The sequence below is a fragment of the Ovis aries genome, chromosome 5, assembly GCF_016772045.2.
Source record: "Ovis aries strain OAR_USU_Benz2616 breed Rambouillet chromosome 5, ARS-UI_Ramb_v3.0, whole genome shotgun sequence".
NCBI classification, from domain to species: Eukaryota; Metazoa; Chordata; class Mammalia; order Artiodactyla; family Bovidae; genus Ovis; species Ovis aries.
This window is the reverse complement of record NC_056058.1, coordinates 92,402,389-92,427,917: the sequence shown is the minus strand read 5'-3', so window position 1 is coordinate 92,427,917 and position 25,529 is coordinate 92,402,389. Positions and strand designations below refer to the sequence as shown.

Sequence of the window (25,529 nt, the reverse complement as noted above, 5' to 3'; positions counted from 1 at the left end):
AATAATGTCTTTTATAAGGAGTTGATAGGAGAGAGCTAAGTGTTGCAAACGTAATAAGCTTGCTGTAGTGGTGCTTAACTCTCCCTTTAGAGGCGATGTGTGTAGCTTTTCCTTAGCTCCTCTGCAGGTAACCTGTATCTAAGATTCTAATGGGTTTTCAGTGCCTTCAGAAATAGTTATTTTCAGGGTTGATGCTTGAATCCCTGAGCTGTCAGCCCTTTTAGCTGGCTCTGCTTACCACAATGACAAGTACATAATGATCACTACCTACTTTATTCTCATTGATACTAAAATACAAAAAGCATATATATTACTCAACTTGTTGCAGTTCTTTCTGTGCCCTGAGGCAGTATCAAAGGGACTTTTTGACACAGGTTTTACAGAAGTTTGTTTTACTACAGTTCTTCATTTGATCTTTTGTTCTGTGAACGTTTTGATGTCCTGCTTAAAAAGATTATCTAATGGTGTAAAATAGTTGGATTATGCACATTAAGCTTCCTTTTTACTCTAATCCTTGAAGAAAGATGGCGCTTTTTCCCCCTCTCAGAGTAAATTTGCCATATGAGACTTAACATACTTTAATTCTAAGGTCAACTGGATATTGAGGATCTCATGTTCTTTATCAAGGGGAAAAACACTTTGTCAAACTAAAAGGGAAAAATTAAAGGATAAATTATGCAGTAAGTAAAGTCTTAAGAGATAGCACATGTGTTTTCTTTTATACCATGATATAATTCGCAAAGAATAGAATGTAAAAATCTTGCTATATATGTAAGTACTTTTAACCACTACTTATATCAAGATGTAGGGATTTCCCAGGTGGCTCAGTGGTAAAGAATCTGCCAATGGAGGAGACGCAGAAGGCTCAGGTTTGATTTCTGGGTTGGGAAGATCCCTGGAGAAGGAAATGACAACTCACTCTAGTATTCTTGCCTGGGAAATCCCATGGACAGAGGAGCCAGGCAGGATACGGTCAGTAGGGTCACAAAGAGTTGACACAACTTAGCGACTGAACACACACATATCAAGGTATAGAGTAGTTCCTGCAACATAGTGGCCTCCTCCGTTGTTGTTTAGTTGCTAAGTGTATCCAACCCTTTTGTGACCCCATGAACTGTATCCTGCCAGTCTCCTCTGTACGTGGGATTTCCCAGGCAAGAACACTGGTGTAGGTTGCCATTTCCTTCTCTGTGGGATCTTCCCGAACCAGGAATCAAACCAGCATCTCCTGCACTGGCATGTAGCTTCTTTACTGCTGAGCCACCAGGGAAGCCCATATAACTTAATTCTAGAAAGAATGATTGTCAGGATAAACTAAAGATAAGGACAGAGAGCCATGTGATTATTTGTTAGAATTCATTGCCACTACTTTATACCTTACCTTTATGCTTTTAAAATATTTTAGCTCACCAAGGTTTGAAAGAACTTAGCTTTAAATAGAGTGGAATATTGAGCAAGTGTCAGGTTATATCTTAAGATGCTCTGATGTTTTCTTCTGTTGACAATTGAAGGCAAATTGTCTTGGTTTCTGAGTTAATCTGGCCCAGAAATGTGTTAGTTTCACAGTCATGTATGATTTTAGAGAAAAAAGGAATATTGCAAGGCATGATAAACATATCCCTGGTGGCTCAGACAGTAAAGCGTCTGCCTACAATGTGGGAGACCCAGGTTCAATCCCTGGGTTGGGAAGATCCCCTGGAGAAGGAAATGGCAACCCACTCCAGTACTCTTGCCTGCAAAATCCCATGGACAGAGGAGCCTGGTAGGCTATAGTCCATGGGGTTGCAAAGAGTCGGACAGGACTGAGTGACTTCACTTCACTTTGATAAGTGTGGTGTTAGCCTTCTTCTCCAGCAGTACGGGACTGAAGACACCTTGGAATTAAGGTTGGGTATTTCTAACTGGCCATTAAATCCTGTACGTATAAAGCCCCTGCAGGAAACCATAAAAGGCAATAAGAATTAATAGGATTCTAGAAACAAAATTCTGCCCACATCCCTACTGAATAGGCACCTCAATTATACTACCATCTTGGAATTAGCGTATCTTGCATGAAGGCCAGGTGTATAACTGCATCTGCAGAGTCTTCATTTATCTGTATTCTACTGCCGAAAGATTGGACATGGTTGCTGGTATTAACACAAATTGCTAACAAAAAGTTTTCAACTTGAATCTACTACTGACTGGTTATGTGATTTTAGTCCAGGTACACCCACTTCAGCTCCAGAGTCTTCATCTGAAACATGAGAGAGGAATTTTAGATAATAAAATTACTGTAGAAGTCTTTAAAAAAATATCAATAAATATTCACTGCAACAGTTTAATGGAAGTACCATATAAGCAATGGTACATTGTTGAAATAAGATCATGCTGAAGATCACTAATTGGTTTTAAGTACAGTCCTTGCTTTACATACTCTTCACCTCCACACTATTAGATTCTGTGTCTGCTTTATAGAGTATGCCACATTCCATGGCCAAACTTTTCCTATAACTATTACATCTAATGGCTCATGAACTGCTGTCCTCAGAGTCTGTGCTTTGTTGTTCAGTCACTAAGTTGGGTCCGACTCCTTGCTACCCCATGGACTGTAGCACGCCAGGCTTATCTGTCCTCCACTATTTCCTGTGCTAGATTCAAACAAAATTGAAACCTCAGATGAGGTTTCTGTTCCAAATTGAAATAGTTCCAGTTCATGGTCTCCTGGCTACCACTTCTCCATAACTGCAAACAATTTAAGATCTGACCTGCTATCCTGTTTGGCCCTCTGTCATCTTTGGGCATCATAATTTCTGTGACTTCCTGCAACCTAGTGGCTTCCTCCTTTATGACTCCCCCTATGTCAAAAGAAGGAGGCAGCAGAACCACTATTATGACTTATATCACTTCTGTCTAATTTTGCCTGTTTTTAAACTTGATATATATGGAATATCTTTTTGTATGTGGTTACTTCATGTCCATGAAGTTCATTTAGTTGTTTCATGTAGCCATAGTTTTTTTCACTTATTTTTATGAATAATATACTGTAAGATATCCCTTTTACTGTTGATAGACATTTGAATTACAGTTGACCCTTGAACAGCATGGGTCTGAACTGCATGAGTCCATTTATACATGGCTATTTTTCAATAGTCTGTGGTTGGGTCAGTCCTTGCAACCATGAATACAGAGGCTGACTGTAAGATACATCCATGTTGTTCATAGGTCAACTGGGTTTCCAAGTTTTGGCTGTTATAATGCTGCTGGGATATGCCTTTTGTTGGGTGATAATTTCATGAACAGAGAAGCCTGGCAGGCTATAGTCCACAGGATTGCAGAGAGTCAGACAACTGAGCTACTAGCACTTTTGCTTTTTCTTTTCATAGTGAAAATGTATTCACTTTAGTAGATCCTGTCCAGTGTTTTTTTAAAATGGGTTGTCAATTTATGTTTCCACCTGCAAATTATAAGCCTTCCAATTGCTGATATTGCTGCTGCTGCTAAGTTGATTTAGTTGTGTCCAACTCTGTGCGACCCCATAGACGGCAGCCAGCCAGCCTCCTCCATTCATGGGATTTTCCAGGCAAGAGTACTGGAGTGGGGTGCCATTGCCGCTAGATGGTGGTTATTATTTTCCCTTTTCAGTGGATATGTAGGTAATATTAATAGTATCATATAGTGGTTTTAAGTGCAATTTGTGTGCTTAGTCACTCAGTTGTGTCTGACTCTTTGTGACCCTGTGGATGGTAGTCTGCCAGGCTCCTCTGTCCATGGGGATTCTCCAGGCAAGAATCCTGGAGTGGGTTGCCATGCCCTCCTCCAGGGCATCTTCCCAACCCAGGGATCAAACCCAGATCTCCTGCATTCTGGGGGGATTCTTTACCATCTGAGCCACCAGGGAAGCCCAAGAATACTGGAGTGGGTAGCCTATCGCTTCTCCAGTGGTTCTTCTGACCCAGGAATTGAACCAGGGTCTCCTGCATTGCAAGTGGATTCTTCCCAGCTGAGTTACCAGGGAAGCCCTGGTAGCTAAGTGGAATTTGCCTAATGAAAAATGCTGTTGAGCCACTTCTCATACGTTTATTGGATCTTTGAATATCTTATTTTTAAAGTGCCGTTTCTTTACTATAGTTTTTAATGGGCTGTTATCTTGCTGAATTGTTGAAATTCATTATATTTTCTCGCTACAAGCACATTTTTGGATATCTGTATTGCAAATATTTTCATAATGTTATTTTTTGATGAGTAGGTCTTAATCTCAGTGAAGTCCAACTTATTATTTTTTAATGGTTAATGTTTTACTGGGGTGTTCTACTTTAGTTCATGAAGATTTTTTTCTGTTTTTCTTTAGAAACTGTTGTTCTGTCTTTCATATACAGGTCAATGATCCATCCTGGATTAATTTTTGTGAGTGTTGCAGGGTCAAGTTTCATTTTTTTCCCATGTGGATATGTAATTGTCCTAGTACCATCTTTTGAAAAGACCATTATATCCTCCACTGAATTGTCATGATACTTTTGTTATAAATCAGGTGACTGGGTATGTTTGGTTTTTAGGGCTCTTTATTCTTTTTCTCCTTTTTCTATGATCTATTTGTTTATTATTGCTTATAGCTTTATAGTTTGTTTTGATGTATGGGGGAAATATTAAGACCTCCAACTCTTTTGTTTCCTTCAAGTTTCTCTCAATCATTTTAGGTCTTTTGCATTTACCTGTAAATTGTCAGTTACCCTTACTCTCCCCGCCAAACAAAAGTCCAACTGAGGTCTAGATTGGAATTTCAATCTATAGTTTAAATAAATAAATAATAAATAATAAATTTGTAGTTTAAATAAATCTATAGTTTAATTTGGGAAAATTAACAAAGTATTGCTATTGAGTTTCTCTGTTCATAAATGTGTTATGGGGGTGGTGGTTTAGTCACTAATTCGTGTCCGACTCCTGCGACCCCATGGACTGCAGCCTGCCAGGCTCTTCTGTCCATGGGATTCTCCAGGCAAGAATACTAGAGTGGGTTGCCATTTCCTTCTCCAGGGGATCTTCCCAACCCAGGGATCGAAGCCAGGTCTCCTGTATTGCAGGTGGATTCTTTACCAACTGAGCTGTTATAGTCATTATTATTTAAGTTCTAAATTTCTCTCAGCAGTGTTTTAAAATTTTAAAAAGATCATAGAAATACAGTTGATTTTTACATTTTGACCTTCTAGCAGCCTTGCTGACTTATTCTTTTGAAATGGTTTTGGGTTTTCTGTATACACCAATATTTCCTTTGTGAATAATTTTTATTTTTTCTTTCTAATAATATTAAGTTAAAAATTTTCTTGACTCATTGCACTGTTTAGAGTTTCAAATACAATGTTAAACAGAAATGATGATAAGGGAACATACTGGTCTTATTCTCTACCTCAGATAGAAAACGTTTATAATTTCAGCTACAATATTTGCTCTGAGTTTTTATAGGCATTTAACAGATTCTAAGGGCTTCCCAGGTGGTGCTAGTGGTAAAGAACCTGCTTGCCAATGCACAAGTTGTAAGAGATGCAGGTTTGATCCTGGGGTTGGAAAGATCCCTTGGAGAGGGGCCTGGCAACCCACTCCAGTGTTCTCGCCTGGAGAATCCCATGGACAGAGGAGCCTGGAGGGCCACAGTCCATAGGATTGCAAAGAGTTGGACACCGCTGAAGCAACTCAGCATTAATGCATGCAATAGATTCTAAAATGGCTGTCCAATTTATCTTTCAGATTAAGGAGATCCTTTTCTGAGTTTGTCAAGAGAGATTTATTTTTTATCATGAATGAGTAGATTTTGGGGGACCATCTATGAGAATGGTCCTTTTTCTTTATTCTGTTAATATGATAGATTGCATGGATTTTCAAATGTTAAACCAACCTTTCGTTCTTAGAAGAAGCCCTGCTTGGTCATGATGTATTGTTCCTTTTATATATTGCTAGAGTCAGCTTGTTAAATGTTTGTTTACAATGTGTATACCTATATTTATGAGAGAGATTGGCCTGTAATTTTTCAGTCTTATAAGGTCATTGGTAGGTTTTGCTATCTCTGTTATTATTCCATTTTTCTTTTTTTTTTGAAAGAGTTTGTGTTATAATAATAAACATAATAAATAATTAGTATACAATAATATATTATTAATTATTACATATAAATTATTGTATAGAAATTATTGTATATAATTATAAAAATAAATGTAAGGACATTTATTTCCTTAATGTTTGGAGGAATTCACTATTGAAGCTATTCAGACCAAGAATTTTCTTTATGGGAAAGTTTGTATCTTTTTAAATTCCATGTTAAATTTCTTTAATATATATAGGACTTTTAAGATTTCTTGTTTCCTTAGCATTTGTGAGTTGCAAGAAATTTGTACAGAGTATCTCAATTTCTTAAACGTTGTTTAAGTCAAGCTGGTTAATTTTGTTTAAATCTTCTATATCCTTACTTATTTATTTATTTTTTTGTCTGTTATCATTGCTGAGATAGGTGTGTTGAAATCTCTGATTTAGATTCTGGATTTGTCTATTTCTTCTTAAATTTATATTTTTGCTTCATAAATTCTATGTGATTGGGATATGCAAATGTATATCTTCCTTTGACTGACTCTTTCATCATTATGAAACAGCCCAGTTTATCTCTTAACATCTCTTGTCTTGAAGTCTACTTTGTTGGGAATTAATACAGTTATGTGAACTTTTGGTTAGTGTTTACATGATGTATCTGTCACATATGAACAGTCATTGTGTGTTTTGATTTTGTTCCTGACTTGCTGTCTTGAGAGACTTTTTAAGACTTCAGACTAGATGTAGCCAGTATGCTGTTGCTAATGGAATGGGCAAGATGGCAGTACATATGTACTCTGTCTCTTGAACCTCCCTTCCACTTCCCAACTCATCCCAGCCTTCTAGGTCGTCACAGAGCACCAGGTTGAGCTTCCTGTGTTACACAGCAACTTCCCACTAGCTATCTAGTTTACATATGGTAATAAATATGTTGCAATGCTACTTTCTCAGTTCATCCCACTCTCCTTCCCTCTGCCCCACCATGTTCATAAGTCTGTTCTCTATTCCTTCCCTGCACATTGGTTCAACAGTACCATTTTTCTCAATTCCACAATATTTATTTCTCTCTTTCTGACGTATTTTACTCTAACAGACTGTAGGTTCATCCACCTCACTAGAACTGATTCAAATTCCTTCCCTTTTATGGCTGAGTAACATTCCATTACCACATGTACCAACATGTACCACAGCTTCTTTATCCATTCATCTGCTGATAGACACCTAGGTTGCTTCCATGTCCTGGATACTGATAGTGCTGCAGTGAACATTGGAGTACACGTGTTGTTTTGAATTACAGTTTCCTCAGGGTATATGCCATCGTGGGATTGCTGGGTTATATGGGGCTGTCCCCTTTCTTAACGTATGATTTTTGTTTTGGGGGCACAAAATTCATCAATAATTAAATTAAAAGTTTTAACTCCAACATTTATTGAATTTGTTGGAAGTAGACTCTGCAGTAAACTAAAGTCTTTTGCGTCCTTTTCTCTTGCTACTCCTCAGTGGCTGGCACACATATATCAGTCCCAAGGAATGATGGGTGCTGCAGAGATGTGTTACAGGAAGAGCCTGCAAGTAGCATCCCAGCAGGGCAGCTGGAGTGGGAAGCTGTCGAGCTTGCTGAGGCTAGCACTGCTTGCATTGGAAGTCTGCATGGTAAGATCTCATTATAGTTATGATGTGGAAAACTGCTTCTTTTATTTTTCTTTAAGATAAAAGCTTTTTGCCTAGTGATATTCCATTTAGTTCCTAACGTTTCATCACCTTCTACTGTGGGCTCCTCGTAGACTTTGTGTTTGGGATCTTGATGGGCATAAAGTAACATAACATAAACTCATAGACTCTAGCAGGTCATTGCCATCATTTAGGAGGAAAAAAAAAGATTACAACTTAAAAAGTTGAATTATGAAAGAATATACATTTTTGTTTCTTGGTGACTTAAGTTAGAATTAACACAGCTACCCGTTAGTGAAAAAGATGCCAATAATTAGCATTTCAGTCATTTCTCAGTTCCTTTTGATGTTCTGTCAGAGGGATTCCTAATAATTTTTGACTTGATATATTTTCTGATACCAAGTTAGGTGTATTAATCTAGAGGTCTTATAAACTCTTCAGGGTAAATATTTAAGTGGGTGTCTGGAGGAGCAAACTCCAGAAAAGTGTATATGATATCCTACTTGAGTGTATGTATGTGTAGTATATAGTTTCGAGAATGTTTATCTGTAAAGACACTGTGTACATGTGCATGTTAAAAGACACATAGAAAGATATGGAAAGATACAGAAGAAACTTACTGACAGTTACTTTGGAGAATGGTATTAGGGGGTCTTTAAGGAATGGTGGAGGAGAATTTTTCATTTTCTGTCCTTTGCTAGTGTTTTAATTTTTTTATCATATGCAAGATAAAATGTCATTTTTTTAAAATTAAATTTTCCTAGACAGGACTGAATGAACTGTTGCTTATGCCATAGTAGTCCATTGCCAACTTTATTTACTTGCTTTCACTGGGCATTTTAGCAAAAAAATACAAGCTTTAGGAAGTATGTTTAGCTTTGGTGCTGTTACTGTGGAGCACATTTCAGAGCTCCTTAGGTTGGGGCCATGTTTTGTTCTTCTTGTGTTTTGCTTTATGCTCTGCTTAACACATAGGAGCTCTTCCACCAGTAGTTTTGAATGAATGGGCAGGTAATAGTGGTGGTCAAATTTGAGATAATTTGACTGGAAAGAAATGGTGGTTAATGATAATTGTGGGTCACTGAAGGTGTTGTTTTGTTTGTCCCATATTTATATTTAACAAAAGTCTCTGTGGAAGCAACATGTGGCATTTATAACTGTTCCTGAATGTGTGGAGAAGTCTAACTTATTTTTGTTTTAGCCCATTTACTCTTTTTTAGCCCTTTTAGTCTAACTTATTAATTTGTTCGCTAATAAGAATTATGTAGTGATATGTTTGTTTGTTTGTTTGTTTGTTCTTCATGCTGGGAAATTAAATCTGACCTGGAATAAAATAAAAACAGCAATAGTAATAGCAAACATACAGAACACTTAGCCTGTGCTAGGTTCTGGTCTAGCGCTTTATATGTATTAACTTCATTAATATTCATAAGAATCCTATTTTTCAGATGATGAGACTGGATTGCAGTTTATTTTATTTTATTTTATTTTATTATTATTATTTTTTGTTGTTGTTGTTGTTGTTTTTTTTTAATTTTAGTTTTTTATTTTTTAAATTTTAAAATCTTTAATTCTTACATGCATTCCCAAACATGAACCCCCCTCCCACCTCCCTCCCCATAACAACTTTCTGGGTCATCCCCATGCACCAGCCCCAAGCATGCTGCATCCTGCGTCAGACATAGACTAGCGATTCAATTCACATGATAGTATACATGTTAGAATGTCATTCTCCCAAATCATCCCACCCTCTCCCTCTCCCTCTGAGTCCAAAAGTCCGTTATACACATCTGTGTCTCTTTCCCTGTCTTGCATACAGGGTCGTCATTGCCCTCTTCCTAAATTCCATATATATGTGTTAGTATACTGTATTGGTGTTTTTCTTTCTGGCTGACTTCACTCTGTATAATCGGCTCCAGTTTCATCCATCTCATCAGAACTGATTCAAATGAATTCTTTTTAACGGCTGAGTAATACTCCATTGTGTATATGTACCACAGCTTTCTTATCCATTCATCTGCTGATGGACATCTAGGTTGTTTCCATGTCCTGGCTATTATAAACAGTGCTGCGATGAACATTGGGGTACATGTGTCTCTTTCAATTCTGGTTTCCTCGGTGTGTATGCCCAGAAGTGGGATTGCTGGGTCATAAGGTAGTTCTATTTGCAATTTTTTAAGGAATCTCCACACCGTTCTCCATAGTGGCTGTACTAGTTTGCATTCCCACCAACAGTGTAGGAGGGTTCCCTTTTCTCCACACCCTCTCCAGCATTTATTGCTTGCAGATTTTTGGATCGCAGCCACTCTGACTGGTGTGAAGTGGTACCTCATTGTGGTTTTGATTTGCATTTCTCTAATAATGAGTGATGTTGAGCATCTTTTCATGTGTTTGTTAGCCATCCGTATGTCTTCTTTGGAGAAATGTCTATTTAGTTCTTTGGCCCATTTTTTGATTGGGTCGTTTATTTTTCTGGAATTGAGCTGCATAAGTTGCTTGTATATTTTTGAGATGAGTTGTTTGTCAGTTGCTTCATTTGCTATTATTTTCTCCCATTCAGAAGGCTGTCTTTTCACCTTGCTTATAGTTTCCTTTGTTGTGCAGAAGCTTTTTGGATTGCAGTTTAGTAATACCTGTGTATACCTGCCTTCATCCCCCCACCACTACTGCCACCACAAACAGTGTTTTCTCTAGGAGCTGTGGTTCTGCCTGTGAAAACTTCAGCCAATTAAGCTGTCTAGAACTCCACTCCTAACTTTTTTGGTAATAGTGGAGATGGTAATAACTACTTTGCCTAGGGTTGTTAGGAATATCAAATGAAGTAACACAAATGCCTTTGTAAACTTCAACGCGCTGTTTACATTTGATTTGCTTGTTATAAGATTTGATACCCAGCAGTTATTGTAAGGAGATGTCGTATTTCTCTGGTAAATAGCTGGCAGTGTATGGAGGATGTGTATATGAAAATTAGGCTGTTTCATGTGTGATAATATATGAATAGATTATTAAACTGAAAGGTTCTGCTAAGATATTAAATATCTTAGATTCCAAAGAGAGATAGCAAATCAAGATACAGATTTCTGAAGCAGGTAGAAGACTTAACCCATAAGGAAGCTATGCAAAGATTAGGAGAGTAGAGTTGGAGGACTGTGAAGAAATCTTCCTAGAGAAAGCTGTTGCCTCCCCTGTCATCTCCCTGGCACATTTCCACACACACACACAGGTGCCCCCAAGGCGAGAAAGGCGGTGCTGCCAGAGAGAGGGAGGCTGTGATGTGTGGCCTCAGAGGTCCTGCAGGCACGTGTCCAGAAGCATATGGACAGGTGTCTGATGTGTGCCTTGAAAACTGCAGCTTCCACCTGCTGGGAAGAGAGTTGGTCATGGTTTGGAAAGTGACTGCGCGCTTCTGGGAGAGAGTGGTCAGCAGTGGGTGAATCCCAAAGGTAGTTAGGAATGCACGTTTGGCTACAAGATGCCCTCCATCTTACTAAAGAGTTGCTGCTATGTGAGGTGGGCAGCACTCCTGGAATTCATTTGATCCAGGAATGGGTGATGCTGCCTGAGACTGGCATTGCGATTATCTTAGGTCCTGACATGCGGAGCCGCCTAGAGGAGTGATGGAATCTCAGCAGAAAGGAAGCTGGACGTCTCCAGATTGCCAGAGCATGTGAAGAGAGGAAGTGGAACAGAGTCCATTCACCCAGCTTAGTGGAATTGTGCGTCCTATCCTGTGCACAGGCCTCCCACTGGGTTTAGTGCTCTGTAGTCACCGTGTTGACATCTTTAATCATTTTTTTAACAAAGAGCCCTGCATGTTTTATATTCTGCATTGAGCCCCTCAGATTTCAAAGCCGGTTCTGCAGTAAGAGACTACCCACAAAGCTGGGAGTCTGATAAAACCAAGAAAATCCAGATGAAGAGACAAAGATCTTTAAGTGTCTATCAGGCCTAAGGAATCAGACATCACCTTACAATTGAGAAGGAACTCTTAAAGTCGCTCAGTCGTGTCAACTCTTTGTGATCCCATGCATTATAGCCTTCCAGTCTCCTCTGTCCATGGAATTCTCCAGGCAAGAATACTGGAGTGGGTTGCCGTTTGCTTCTCCAGGGGATCTTCCCAACCCAGGGATTGAACCCTACTCTCCTGCGTTGCAGGCAGATTCTTCACCATCTGAGCCACCAGGGAACCCCTCACCTTTCAATGACACCCACCAAACTTCTGATGTTTCAGTTGAGGCTGGAAACTACAATTAGCAAGAAAAGATGGGAGTGCTGGGCAGAGGAACAAGCCATGTGCTGCTGCATGTAAGCACACCCTAGCTAGGAGCTGAGGAGATGGGAGTAGGGTGTAAGTATTATCTTTGTATGAAGGTTGAAGTTTTGAAAAGAAGAGAACTTTCTAATTAAGACTCTGAATGGATGTCAGAGTCATGTTTCTTGTTCAGTCACTCGGTCGTGTCCAACTCTTTGCGACCCCATGAACTGCAGCATGCCAGGCATCCCTGTCCTTTACCATCTCCCGGAGCTTGCTTAAACTCATGTCCATCGAGGTGGTGATGCCATCCAACCATCTCATCCTCTGTTGTCCCTTCTCCTGCCTTCAGTCTTTTGTAGCATCAGGGTGTTTTCCAATGAGTCAGTTCTTCGCATCAGGTGGCCACAGTATTAGAGGTTCAGCTTCAGCATCAGTCCTTCCAATGAATATTCAGGACTGATTGCCTTTAGGATGGACTGGTTGGATCTCCTTGCACTCCAAGGGACTCTCAAGAGTCTTCTCCAACACCACAGTTCAAATCATCAATTCTTTGGCACCCAGCCTTCTTTATGGTCCAACTCTGGACCAACTCCTAGAAAAACCGTAGCTTTGACCAGACAGACCTTTGTTGGCAAAGTAATGTCTCTGCTTTTTAACATACTGTCTAGGTTTGTCATAGCATTTCTTCCAAGGAGCAAGCGTCTTTTAATTTCATAGCTGCAGTCACCATCCGCAGTGATTTTGCAGCCCAAGTCAATGAAGTCTGTCACTGTTTCCATTGTTTCCCCATCTATTTGCCATGAAGTGATGGGACTAGATGCCGTGATCTTCATTTTTTGAGTTTTGAGCTTTAAGCCAGCTTTTTCACTCTTCTTCACTTTAATCAAGAGGCTCTTTAGTTCCTCTTTGCTTGCTGCCATGAGGGTGGTATCATCTGCATATCTGAGGTTATTGATATTTCTCCCCGAAATCTTGATTCTAGCTTGCACTTCATCCAGTCTGGCATTTTGCATGATGTACTCTGCATATAAGTTAAATAATCAGGGTGACAGTATATAGCCTTGATGTACTCTTTTCCCAAATTGGAACCCTAGTCCATTGTTCCATGTCCTTTTCTAACTGTTGCTTCTTGACCTGCATACGAATTTCTCAGGAGACAGGTAAGGTGATCTGGTATTCCCATCTCTTTAAGAATTTTCCACAGTTTGTTGTGATCCACATGGTCAAAAGCTTTAGTGTAGTCAATGAAGCAGAAGTGGATATTTTTCTGTAATTCTCTTCCTTTTTCTATGACCCAGTGGATGTCAGCAATTTGATCTCTGGTTCCTCTGCCTTTTCTAAATCCAGCTTGAACATCTGGAAGTTCTTGGTTCACATACTGTTGAAGCCTCTCTGGAGAATTTTCAACATTACTTTGTTAGCGTGTGAAACAAGTGCGGTTGTGTGGTAGTTTAAACATTCTTTGGCATTGCCTGTCTTTGGGATTGGAATGAAAACTGACCGTTTCCAGTCCTGTAACCATTGCTGATTTTCCAAATTTGCTGGCACATTGCGTGTAGCACTTTCCCAGCATCATCTTTGAGGATTTGAAATATCTCAGCTGGAATTCCATCACCTCCACTAGCTTTGTTCCTTGTGATGCTTCCTAAGGCCCACTTGACTTCACACTCCACAATGTCTGGCTCTAGGTGAATGATCAAACCATTGTGGTTATCTGGATCATTAAGACCTTTTTTGTATAGTTTTTCTGTGTATCTCATGGACAGAGGAGCCAGTCCATGGGGTCGAAAAGAGTTGGACACAACTGAGTGACTTCACTCTCACTTTCACTTTTTCTGTGTTTAGTTCTTCAGAGTCATGGGACTTACTGTAATTTACATCCTTATTGTATAAGGAAAAGTCTCCCTCATATAATAAGTTTAAAACCATAATGGGAAACATAAGTAAGTGCATCCTAGGGACTTCCCTGGTGGTCTGGTGGCAAAGACTTCATGCCCCCACAGCAGGGGATCTGGGTTGCATCCCTGGTCAGAGAACTAGATGCCACACACTGAAACTAAGAGTTTACATGCCAGAACTCAAGATCAGAGATCCTGCATGTGGCACTTAAGACCTGGTGCAAGGAAATAAATCTATGTATATTTTTTTAAGTTTATTCCAATCACATTGTTTAGTATACTGGTTACATATAGAAGGGCTTCCCTAGTTATTTAGCAGTAAAGAATCTGCCTGCCAGTGTAGGAAATACAGGTTCGATCCGTGAGTCAGGAAGATCCTCTGGAGAAGGAAATGGCAACCCACTCCAGTATCCTTGCTGGGAAAACCCACGGACAGAGGAGCCTGGTGGGCCACAATCCATAGGGTCTCAAAAAGAGTCAGACAACTGAGCAACTAAGCACGCACAGTATGCACATATAGAAAATATTATATAATAATATTGGGTTGACCCAAAAGTTCATTTGGACTTTTTCATAACATAAAAAAACTCAAACGAATTTTTTAGCCAACACATACATGCAGTAACTTTGCAAAATACTTTATATGAATTCTTGGAATTTAGATAGTACATTGTAAAACCACCCAGCGAGAGTTTTGTACTATTGGCTTAAAATAAATGTACTAGGAATAATTTTATTAGTATGGGCTTTGCCTTATATTCTTTGCCAGATGGGAGCAAGTTGTCGTTGCTCCCATGTTTATGGAGTATGTCTCACAACCTCTGGTCTCTGTTTTAAAATTCATTATCCCTGTGACTTCCTCTTCCTTGATTACACAAATTACTGTTGGCTGTACTGAACTCAGAGTTCATTGCTCTATATTTGAAAAGAATAATTTAATATTTGAAAGGAACTACAGTGTGTGGGGTCACAAAAAGTCGGACGTGATTGGGCAACTGAACTACAACAATGTATTCACTTATATTGACTTTATTAAAATGTGTATTCTAGACACCTGTAATTAGGAAATCTTGGTTACAGTTTGAGGTTTTTAACAAAAGATTTTAAATGCTTTTTTTTCTTCTTGTAAAATCAGTAGAGTGTTCACTATTTTATTTTTAGTTACTATTTCTTAAGAAATACTTATCTATGTTATTTTTGTACTCAGTACATACTGTAAGAAACTAAACTTTGCAACTGAAGTAATCTTATCATTTTTCCCATATAATGAAATTCTGAATAAAATTTTCAAAGTTGTTGACTTTGATTTCAGTTCAGTTCAGTCACTCAGTCGTGTCTCACTCTTTGTGACCCCATGAACTGCAGCATGCCAGGCCTCCCTGTCCATCACCAACTCCTGGAGTCCACCTAAACCCATGTCCCTTGAGTCCGTGATGGCATCCAACCATCTCATCCTCTGTCGTCCCCTTCTCCTCCTGCCCTCAATCTTTCCCAGCATCAGGGTTTTTTCAAATGAGTCAGCTCTTCGCATCAGGTGGCCAAAGTATTGGAGTTTCAGCTTCAACATCAGTCCTTCCAATGAACACCCAGGACTGATCTCCTTTAGGATGGACTAGTCGGATCTGCTTGCAGTCCAAGGGACTCTCAAGAGTCTTCTCCAACACCACAGTTCAAAAGCATCAATTCTTTGGCGCTCAGCTTTCTTCATAGTCCAACTCTCACATCCATACATGACCACTGGGAAAACCATAGCCTTGACTAGACGGACCTTTGTTGACAAAGTGATGTCTCTGCTTTTTAATATGCTGTCTAGGTTGGTCATAACTTTCCTTCCAAGGAGTAAGCGTCTTTTAATTTCATGGCTTCAGTCACCATCTGCAGTGATTTTGGCGTCCCCAGAAAATAAAGTCAACCACTGTTTCCACTGTTTCCCATCTATTTGCCATGAAGTGATGGGACTGGATGCCATGATCTTCGTTTTCTGAATCTTGAGTTTTAAGCCAACTTTTTGACTCTACTCTTTCACTTTCATCAAGAGGCTCTTTAGTTCTTCTTCACTTTCTGCTATAAGGGTGGTGTCATCTTCATATCTGAGGTTATTGATATTTCTCCCGGCAATCTTAATTCCAGCTTGTGCTTCCTCCAGCCCAGCATTTCTCATGATGTACTCTGCATATAAGTTAAATAAGCAGGGTGACAATGTACAGCCTTGACGTACTCCTTTTCCCATTTGGAACCAGTCTGTTGTTCCATGTCTAGTTCTGACTGTCACTTCCTGACCTGCATATAGGTTTCTCAAGAGGCAGGTCAGGTGGTCTGGTATACCCATCTCCCTCAGATTTATTTATCTCTAACTGGCTTTGCACTTTTTTCCTATATTGGGATTTTATTAACAAATTCACTTTTGGATTTCTTCTCTCCTTAGATAATTTTTGAAATGTGAAACTTTATCATTACCAGTTAAAGAATTAAGTTTTATATATTTGGTAGAGCAGGAGCTCAGTAATTGATAGATTTCATTCACCCATAGAATAGTGTGTTTTCTTTTAGCAAATATTTTAGTGTTTTAAAAATGGTATCTCCTTTTTTAATCCTTCCTTAATCCCTGTCAGCCTTGTTTTGTAGTTCCCTAAGGTCAGGAATCAGTTCTTAATAATTTTGTAGAATTTCATTCCCTACAGCATTAAATGGCAACTTGGACACTCAATAAGTAAGAGCTGATTATATTTTTTAAAGTAAACATGTCAAATGTCTAATGATTTAATGTTGTTTAGTCTCTAAGTCATATGTAACTCTGCATCCCTGTCCTTCGTTACCTCCTGGAGTTTGCTCAAACTCATGTCCATTGAGTTGATGATGCCATCCAACCTTATCATCCTCTGTCGCCCCATTCTTCTGCCCTCAGTCTTTCCCAGCATCAGGGCCTTCTCCAGTAAGTCAGCTCTTAACATCAGGTGGCCAAAATATTGGAGCTTCAGCATCAGTCCTTCCAATGAATATCCAGGGTTGATTTCCTTTAGGATTGTCTGATTTGATCTCCTTGCTGTCCAAGGGACTCTCAAGAGTCTTCTCCAGCCCCACAATTTGAAAGCATCCATTCTTTGGAACTTAGCCTCCTTTATGGTCCGGCCCTCACATCCATACATGACTACCGGGAAAACCATAATTGTGACTATACGGACCTTTGTTGGCAAAGTAATGTCTCTGCTCTTTAATACGCTATCTAGGTTTGTGATAGCTTTCCTTTCAAGGAGCAAGTGTCTTTGAATTTCATTACTGCAGTCACCATCCACAGGGATTTTGGAGCCCAAGAAAATAAAATCTGTCCCTGTTTCTACTTTTACCCCATCTGTTTGCCTTGAAATGATGAGACTGGATGCTATGATCTTAGTTTTTTGAATGTTGAGTTTTAAGCCAGCTTTTTCACTCTCCTTTTTCACCTTCATAAAGAGGCTCTTTGGTTCCTCTTTGCTTTCTACCATAAGAGTGGTGTCATCGGCATATCTGAGGTTATTGATAATTCTCCTGTCAATTTTGATTCTAGTTTGTGACTCATCCAGCCTGGAATTTCGCATAATGTGCTCTGCATATAAGTTAATAAGCAGGGTGACAATCAATATACAGCCTTGATGTACTCCTTTCCCAATTTTGAACCAGTCCATTGCTGCATGTCCAGTTGTAACTGATGCTTCTTGACCTGCATACAGGTTTCTCAGAAGGCAGGTAAGGTGGTCTAGTATTCCCATCTCTTTAACAATTTCCCATAGTTTGTTGTGATCCACACAGTCAAAAACTTTAGTCAATGAAGCAGAAGTCAATGTTTTTCTGGAATTCCCTTGCTTCCTCTGTGATCCAGCGGATGGTGGCTGTTTGATCGCTGGCCTTTTCTAAACCAAGCTTTTACTTCTGGAAGTTCTGGGTGTACTGCTGAAGCCTAGCTTGAAGGATTTTGAGCATTACCTTCCTAGCATGTTAAATGAGCGCAGTGATTTAATATTTGTGTTTATTTTTATAGGCTAATGTTTCCAATGATCACTGGCCATCCTTGGTTCAAGAAGCTACAGCTGAGGCCCTGAAACTTTGCTTTTGTCCACTGGCTGTCCTTTTACAAGCTTTGTTACAATTCAAACGCAAAATGGGAGCAAGGTATAAAGAATCTTTGTTCATTTTTTTCTTAAAATGTTTCTTCACTTTTGCTCCTTCTGGGAGACAAAAGTTTAGAATGAATTTGACAAATTTTGATGTTATTCGTATATATATTTCTACTTTGGAAAGGCTGATTCTAGTAACCCAGTAAGGAAGAAAATAAAGTCTTACAATTGAAAAAGTAATAATTTGGTACACAGATATAGAATATGAGAGATTTGCATGATAGCCTTTCAAATGAAGAAGGCCTTGGTATTTTTGGTCTTAAGTGTTTTAGGATGAGACGACAGTATAAATGTAGATTCTAGTAACAAGCAAAATCCAAAAGGCTTAAGTTCAAAGCTAGATTGACATAAGTTCTTGCAGAGCACAATAAGCTATGAAAAAAGTAATAAATATTGAAAAGGCAGAGACATTATAAACAATGTGGTTTTTAATACCTAGAAAATCCAGAAGCTTCACAGTATTAAATGTAGAAATTTTAGCAATCTTTTCTTTGGAAGGGGGGGATGAGGTCAGAAATAAATTTGAAGAAAATCACTTAAGTGTTATATGGATGAAAAAACAGGCAAGAATATTTTGAAATTCTGAGAATAATATCTAGTCTAATGGATATCACACATAATATAAAGCAAATATAAAGTAAAACAGTAGTTTAGGCACATATATTACTGGAACAGAATTAGGTATTGTAGGCATAGAGCTTAACACACAAATATGTGGCAAAGGTCACATCAGCACCACGAAATAGGAGTGAAGGAAGAGTTAAAGACCTATGACTAATATAGCAGTCCTATCTTCATTTCTGTTATGTATTTATTTTGCCATTTTTTTACATGACGAATTTCACCAAGAAATGTTTTAGGCTATAATTTGAAGTTCCTAATGAACTCTTTCTGCCAAAGCTCAGTGTATATCGCTTCAGTTCAGTTCAGTTCAGTTGCTTAGTCATGTCCGACTCTCTGCGACCCCATGGACTGCAGCATGCCAGACCTCCCTGTCCATCGCCAACTCGTGGAGTTTACTCAGACTCACGTCCATTGAATTGGTGATGCCATCCAGCCATCTTGTCCTCTGTCCTCCCCTTCTTCTCCTGCCTTCACTCTTTGCCAGAATCAGGGTCTTTTCATATGAGTCAGTTGTTCACACCAGGTGGCCAGAGTGTTGGAGTTTCAGCTTCAGCATCAGTCCTTCCAGTGAATATTCAGGACTGATTTCCTTTAGGATGGACTGGTTGGATCTCTTGACTTAGAGAGCCTTTAGCCCCCTGTAATCTCTGTGAGCAGCAGCCAAAATCAGCTCAAATAAACATACTGCTTTACTATTGATTCCTATGTAAACACATCTTAAGCACAAGTTCTTTAGCTCCTCCTTCTAACCAGTTGCTACTTACAAAATCTTCTTGTTCAGCAGTTCTGAAGTTACCACAATTTGTGTTATTTCTACCCATACATAAGTCTTTGGAGTCATAAATATTAGTAAAATTGGAAAGGAGAAATTAGAACACAACTCTAAATAAGCCTGTTATTACATAAGGTCATATACTATACAGGTTTAATACATGAAAGCATATACTAAAAGCCTGATATTGTACACTTAGCCTCTATTGTAGATGTTAAATATTTCTAATTGTTCCAGTGCACATTATCTTTGTATCATTTATTTTCTGCCTGCTTTCAAGGAGGATTAGAAATAGAGCAGTCAGAAATGCTCATAAAACGAGTCATTTTCCCATTCTTTTTGGAAAGGGCCTTATTTGTCTGCAAAATGAGAGTAATAGCAGCAACCAGCCTTACAAGGTTGTAAATGTTAAGTGTGACCATATGTGTAAAACATTTGGCATACTACTGCATAGCACATAATAAATACTTCATAAATGTTAACCATTATTATTGCCCTTTTTGTTACATGTATAAAAAATTTATAAAGTAATCAGCACATCATCTGCAGAAGAATGAGAAAGATATGTGTGTGTGAGACTAGTAGATGAAGTATCTTAATTTATATGCTTTGGACTAAAAGTATCTTTTTCCTAGAGAGACACGGCGACTTTTGGAGAGAGTTGTGTATCAGCCTGGGTATCCCAAATCTATTGTTTCAACAGCACGTTGGTACCTTCTGAGACACTTACATGCCAAAAATGACTACGAGCTCATTGATGTAAGACCCTGATTTTATTAAAAATATTTCATCGTGGACCTTTGCTGTATGAGGGCTGAGTGTTGCTTTGTCCTGTGCTTTGCATTCAGTGGTTAGGTTGCCTAACCAGCATCCCTAACCACTGGATGCCAGTAGCAGTGCCTCCAGCCAGCTTACAGCAGCTGAAAATGTCTTCTAGACATTGCCAAATAATACCTCAGGTGTCATCACCACTAGTTGTCACCACCGATTTAACATGTAGGAAATACACTCTTCTGAAGTGCTCAGTAGCATAAGAAAAGATAGACGAAGGTTCTGGGTTCTGGTTGTAGTATTTCTTACAACCAATGCAGAGTAGGCAATAGAGAGGTTTGGAAGTAGCAGAAGTTAATGGGATGTTCGTATTGTCTTTGGAACAGTTTGCTTCTTGGTGTCTGCTATAAAATGCACATGGCAGTTTCTGCTCCCAGGTCTCATGGGATGGCTCTGGTTTCTAACCATGTAAGCATATACAGTTGACTCTTGAAGAACGCATATTTAAATGGTGTGGTTCCTCTTATACTCAAATTTTTTTCAGTAGTAATTACTACAGTACTCCATGATCCTTGATTAGTTGAATCTACGGATACCAAGGGCCTACGTAGGTGGCTGACTATAAGTTGTATGTGAATTTTTGAGCATATAGAGGGTCTTCATCCCCAATCCACATGCTGTTTAAGGGTCAGCTGTGTGTGTGGATTCTTTTTAAAAAGATAGAGTATGTAAGACATGTATTGGGTCTAAATTCTTGCAACTTCAGCCAACAGTTTTAAAAACACAATGAAAACTAATGAGAAGCTTTTTTTTTTTTTTTAACATTCACAGCCTTGGGAGAAGAGATAAGTGTCTCCCTAGAGCGCAGAGTAGACATGTTTACTGCCAGTTATAAAAGAGTCAAGTGTCCTAGGCTCAGGGTTCCCCTCTTGTCATGCAACTCACTGTGTGTGGGGGATGCCATGTGCACCCATTCCACCTCACCCCTGTGAGACTTAGAGGGTGAAGGGAATGGATGCAGATATAATGATACTCATGTTGTTTGCTACACCCTGAATGATGAAGACATTTGTCTCTGACCGACGTGTCCCATGTCTTCTGGCAGTATTTGTGAAACTGTGGCAGGCTAACTTGTTAGCTTGCTAATAGAGCCACATCTCAGAGACCTTCTCAGTGTTTGAAAATGAACAACCGAAAAACGTGTTAGTAATCAAATGAGCAACAGAAATCAAAGCTTCTAGTTTGTGGAATTGGTGAAAATTATGGAAAGGTTCTTAATGGAACTTAGAACCTCACTGCTTGATCTTAAGCTGTGGTTTTAAAGCAGAGCAGTGTCATTTGGACAGCCCTGTGCATAAAATGGTCTTTGGGGTATGGGTTTAGAGGTGACAGTGTTGTAAAAAAAGCCTCCAGTCAAAACCTTTAACTTTATGCACCACTGTCAGTGGTAGCAATCAGAATGTTGACATCTCTACTGTTGAGTATTTGAATAAATAGTGCTTATGTGATGTTAGCTTTGAAATTTATTTCAGCAAAAATGATTGAAACGTTGCACAGAGTCAGATCTTCGTGTATAGTTTGGTGTTGCCCACTGCCCTTTGGCTTAAGAGAATACTAATGTTCCTGTCTGTGATTTCCCACAGGTGCTGGTAAACAATGCCAAAACTCACGGAGATACAAGAGCATTGGAACTGAATCAGAAATTGTCCTCACAGTAACAGTGCTTTATTTTATAGTAAGCAGGAAAAGAAAAATCTATTAGAAAGAATGAAACAAAGAATCAAGACTTTTCCCCAAAGCAACATTTTAAAAAGCTATAGTTATAATCATCCATTCCTTTTTAAAATCGAAAGACCTTTAAGTTCTTAAGCTAGGGATGTAATTTTCCATAAACTCTTAATATAACTTTAATTTGAAAACATTTTTTGATTTTGAGAAGTCTATAATGAAAGGAAAAACCGTGATTCCCTTAGTTGTTCATTAGTTATTTGTGAATCATTATTTTCTGTATCTTGCATGGTGCACAATAGGACTTTTTTTTGGTAATCCCTTACAATAAAGCCTTAATAGCCATTTGCTAAACTATATGCAAAATGAGATTAGCACAGTGCAGAATTTTATTTGTTAAGAAACAAATTAAAAGTTTTAATTCCTCCTGTGAATTCTAGAGTTCAGCAGACCAATTCATCCAATACCCAAGTAATCTTATAATCTGTTTTACTAGTGCTTCATCTTAGGTTCTATTGAAGAAGTATAATATAAATGTTTGGTGAGTCCTAGACTGCTAATTGGGCTTCCTTGGTTGTTCAGACAGTAAAGAATCTGCCTGCAATGTGGGAGACCTGGGTTTGATCCCTGGGTTGGGAAGATCCTCTAGAGGAGGGCATGGCAGCCCACTCCAGTATTCTTGCCTGGAGAATCCCCATAGACAGAGGAGCCTGGTGGGCTACCCTCCATGGGGCTTTAAAGAGTCGGGCATGACTGAGTGACTAAGCACAACACAGACTGCTAATGGGTATGTTTATGGAATTCAAAACACTAAAGTGTAAGGCTGCATTTAAAAAATGAACGAACATTTTTCAAAAATAATGCTGACAATATTTAATCGATCATGCAATTCCTTCATTTATGCTAAAAAGATGAACTTTTCTTAAATAAAAACAAAAATGGTGTCTTGTTTTCTTTATAGTATCAATTCAGATATAATTTCAGAATTTCAAATTTAAAGACTTGAAAGTATAGTGTCTTATTTTATTTTTTTCAAAAAGCCGTTTATATTAGTTTGAAGAAGCTGTATGTCACTTGCTTTGGATCTTTGGTTTTAAAGTGTTTCATCTATTTACATAAATTACTTATTGTGTGAAAATGGGTGGTATAATTTATATATGTAGCTTTTCTGAACCATAAGCTCCACAGTGTTACTTTGTGAGATAGTACAAATTGATAATATTCTGTAATTAAATTTTACTCCAAAGGTTAATCTTTTGAATGCCTGTATTTGGCTGAATATTATCATCATTGAGACCTATTCAATCTGAATCTTTAACGATGGGGGCTAGGACTCTGCATTTTAAAGGCATGGCTAAGAAATTCTAATCTTGGGCCATTGATGCTTGTGAACCACTGGATTAATGCAATGATGACCCTGCCCTTTACTTCTTTCTTTCATAAGGCTAAGCACTTGCCATTCTGTGCCCATGTCTTCTGTCCTCACAGCTGTCAAACCGATTTGTGCTTTTAACAGCCTGGTCGTCAGACTTGGCAAGGCTGTGCTAAAGAGGCTGCCCATGCAGCCCATGCCCACACCCTCCTGCTTCCTCGAGGGCATGTTAGCCTTCACTCCCACAGTGGACTCATCTGTCTGCTTACACGTTTACGAGTCAGTTCTTTTTTTTTTTTTTTGGAGGCTAATTATTTTACAGTGTTGTAGTGGTTTTGCCATACATTGACATGCGTCAGCCATGGGTGTTCATGTGTCCCTCATCCTGAACTCCCCTCCCACCTCCCTCCCCGTCCCATCCCTCAGGGTCATGCCAGTGCACCAGCCCTGAGCACCCTGTCTCATGCATCAAACCTGGCCTGGCGATCTGTTTCGCATATAATATACATGTTTCAGTGCTATTCTCCCAAATCATTCCACCTTCGCCTTCTCCCAGAGTCCAAAAGTCTGTTCTTTAAATCTTTGTCTCTTGTGCTGTCTCGCATATGGGATCATCATTACCATCTTTCTAAATTCCATATATATGTCTTAATATACTGTATTGGTGGGTTTTTTTTTTTTCTGACTTACTTCACCCTGTATCATAGGCTCCAGTTTCATCCACCTCATGAGAACTGATTCAAATGCATTCTTTGAATAGCTGAGTAATATTCCATTGTGTACATGTACCACAGCTTTCTTATCCATTCATCTGCTGATGGACATCAAGGTTGCTTCCATGTCCTGGCTATTGTAAACAGTGTGACATGCAGACACATACAGATAATACAGATGGCTAACACATGAAAAGATGCTCAACATCACTCATTATCAGAGAAATGCAAATCAAAACCACAATGAGGTACCATCTCATGCCAGTCAGAATGGCTGCTATCAAAAAGTCTACAAACAGTAACTGCTGGAGAGGATGTGGAGAAAAGGGAACCCTCCTACGCTATTGGTGGGAATGCAAACTAGTACAGCCACTATGGAGAACAGTGTGGAGATTCCTTAAAAAGCTTGAAATGAACTGCCATATATCTCAGCAATCCCACTGCTGGGCATACACACCGAGGAAACCAGAATTGAAAGAGACATATGTACCCCAGTGTTCACTGCAGCACTGGTCACGAGTCAGTTCTTGTTCTCCACTTGCTTTCTGGGCTGGTACTGCTTCACAAGGTCACTTTCACCTACACTGTGGACTTGGCTAACTTTTGCTCCAAGACTGTAATCAAGGAGTAACCTTTTGACTCCATTGCCTAGTTCTGGCCTCCAGGAACTTCAAGCCCAGATTTTTTAGAAAATAAGATTAGAAAGTACTGTAGTTAATACTATTCTCATGTAATTCTCTCTCTCTTTTTGCATTGCTGTATATTCATCCTCTTTACTTGTTGCCTTCTCTTCAAATTGCTCCTCAGTTACTGTGAGCCTCAAATCATTCCTAACCATATAATTTATAGAACTGCCTTCATGCCAGACCTGTGTTTTAAACATAGTTATTTAATCCAAGTTGGTTAAGAAGAGTGATGCTAAACAGCATACTTAAAGCAGAGAAACTGTGAGGTGAATCAGTGTTACCTGATTCTAAGAAGTGGCCGAAATTTCTTTTCAGAGTTTATATGTAAGTTTAATTAGAGTACATTAAAATCATTTCCTGACATATCAATATTTAGCATTCATAATAAGTGTTTCATTATTTTTATCTCTGAGAAGTATAGTGTATTTTCTGTGAATTCTTACCATTTGCTATTATTAACAATTAGTCAACTTGATTAATAATTATTATTGATTAGATACATGTAGCCTAGCTTGGCATCTGATAGTCATTTCTGGCTGGAAAGTCATTTTAGCTTATAAGTAAACTTTTGGAGCACAGTCTTGTTTGTTTGGGATCACTTGTCATATTTCTTAAAATGCCCCTTGTGTTAAAAAAACACAACCTTAGTTTATTAAAAAAAAAAACAACCTTAGTTTTAAATTACTCTGCTCCTTTTTCACTTTACAAAATGAGTTGACAAGCTTCATTTAATCTGAGACTAAACAAAATAGGATTGGTCAAAAATACTCATGTTGTATATTACAGGAATTAATAGATGTGGTTATTTAAACTGGTATGAAACTTTAGTTAGGT

At 38.8% G+C, this 25,529-nt stretch overlaps 1 protein-coding gene across 3 annotated transcripts in view; it reads left to right on the top strand.

Moving 5' to 3' along the window:
* The window catches only part of SKIC3 (SKI3 subunit of superkiller complex), a 102,224-nt gene extending 79,048 nt beyond the window's left edge, over window positions 1-23,176 (top strand). For all 3 annotated transcript variants that reach the window (XM_004009085.6, XM_042250770.2, XM_060416615.1), the window contains 4 exons: window positions 7,555-7,707; window positions 17,894-18,024; window positions 20,061-20,184; window positions 21,840-23,176. In XM_004009085.6, the coding sequence (XP_004009134.2) occupies window positions 7,555-7,707; window positions 17,894-18,024; window positions 20,061-20,184; window positions 21,840-21,914 (483 nt within the window). In that variant the 3' untranslated portion in view covers window positions 21,915-23,176. The remainder of the gene's footprint in view (window positions 1-7,554; window positions 7,708-17,893; window positions 18,025-20,060; window positions 20,185-21,839) is intronic.
* Window positions 23,177-25,529: the final 2,353 nt, after the last annotated feature.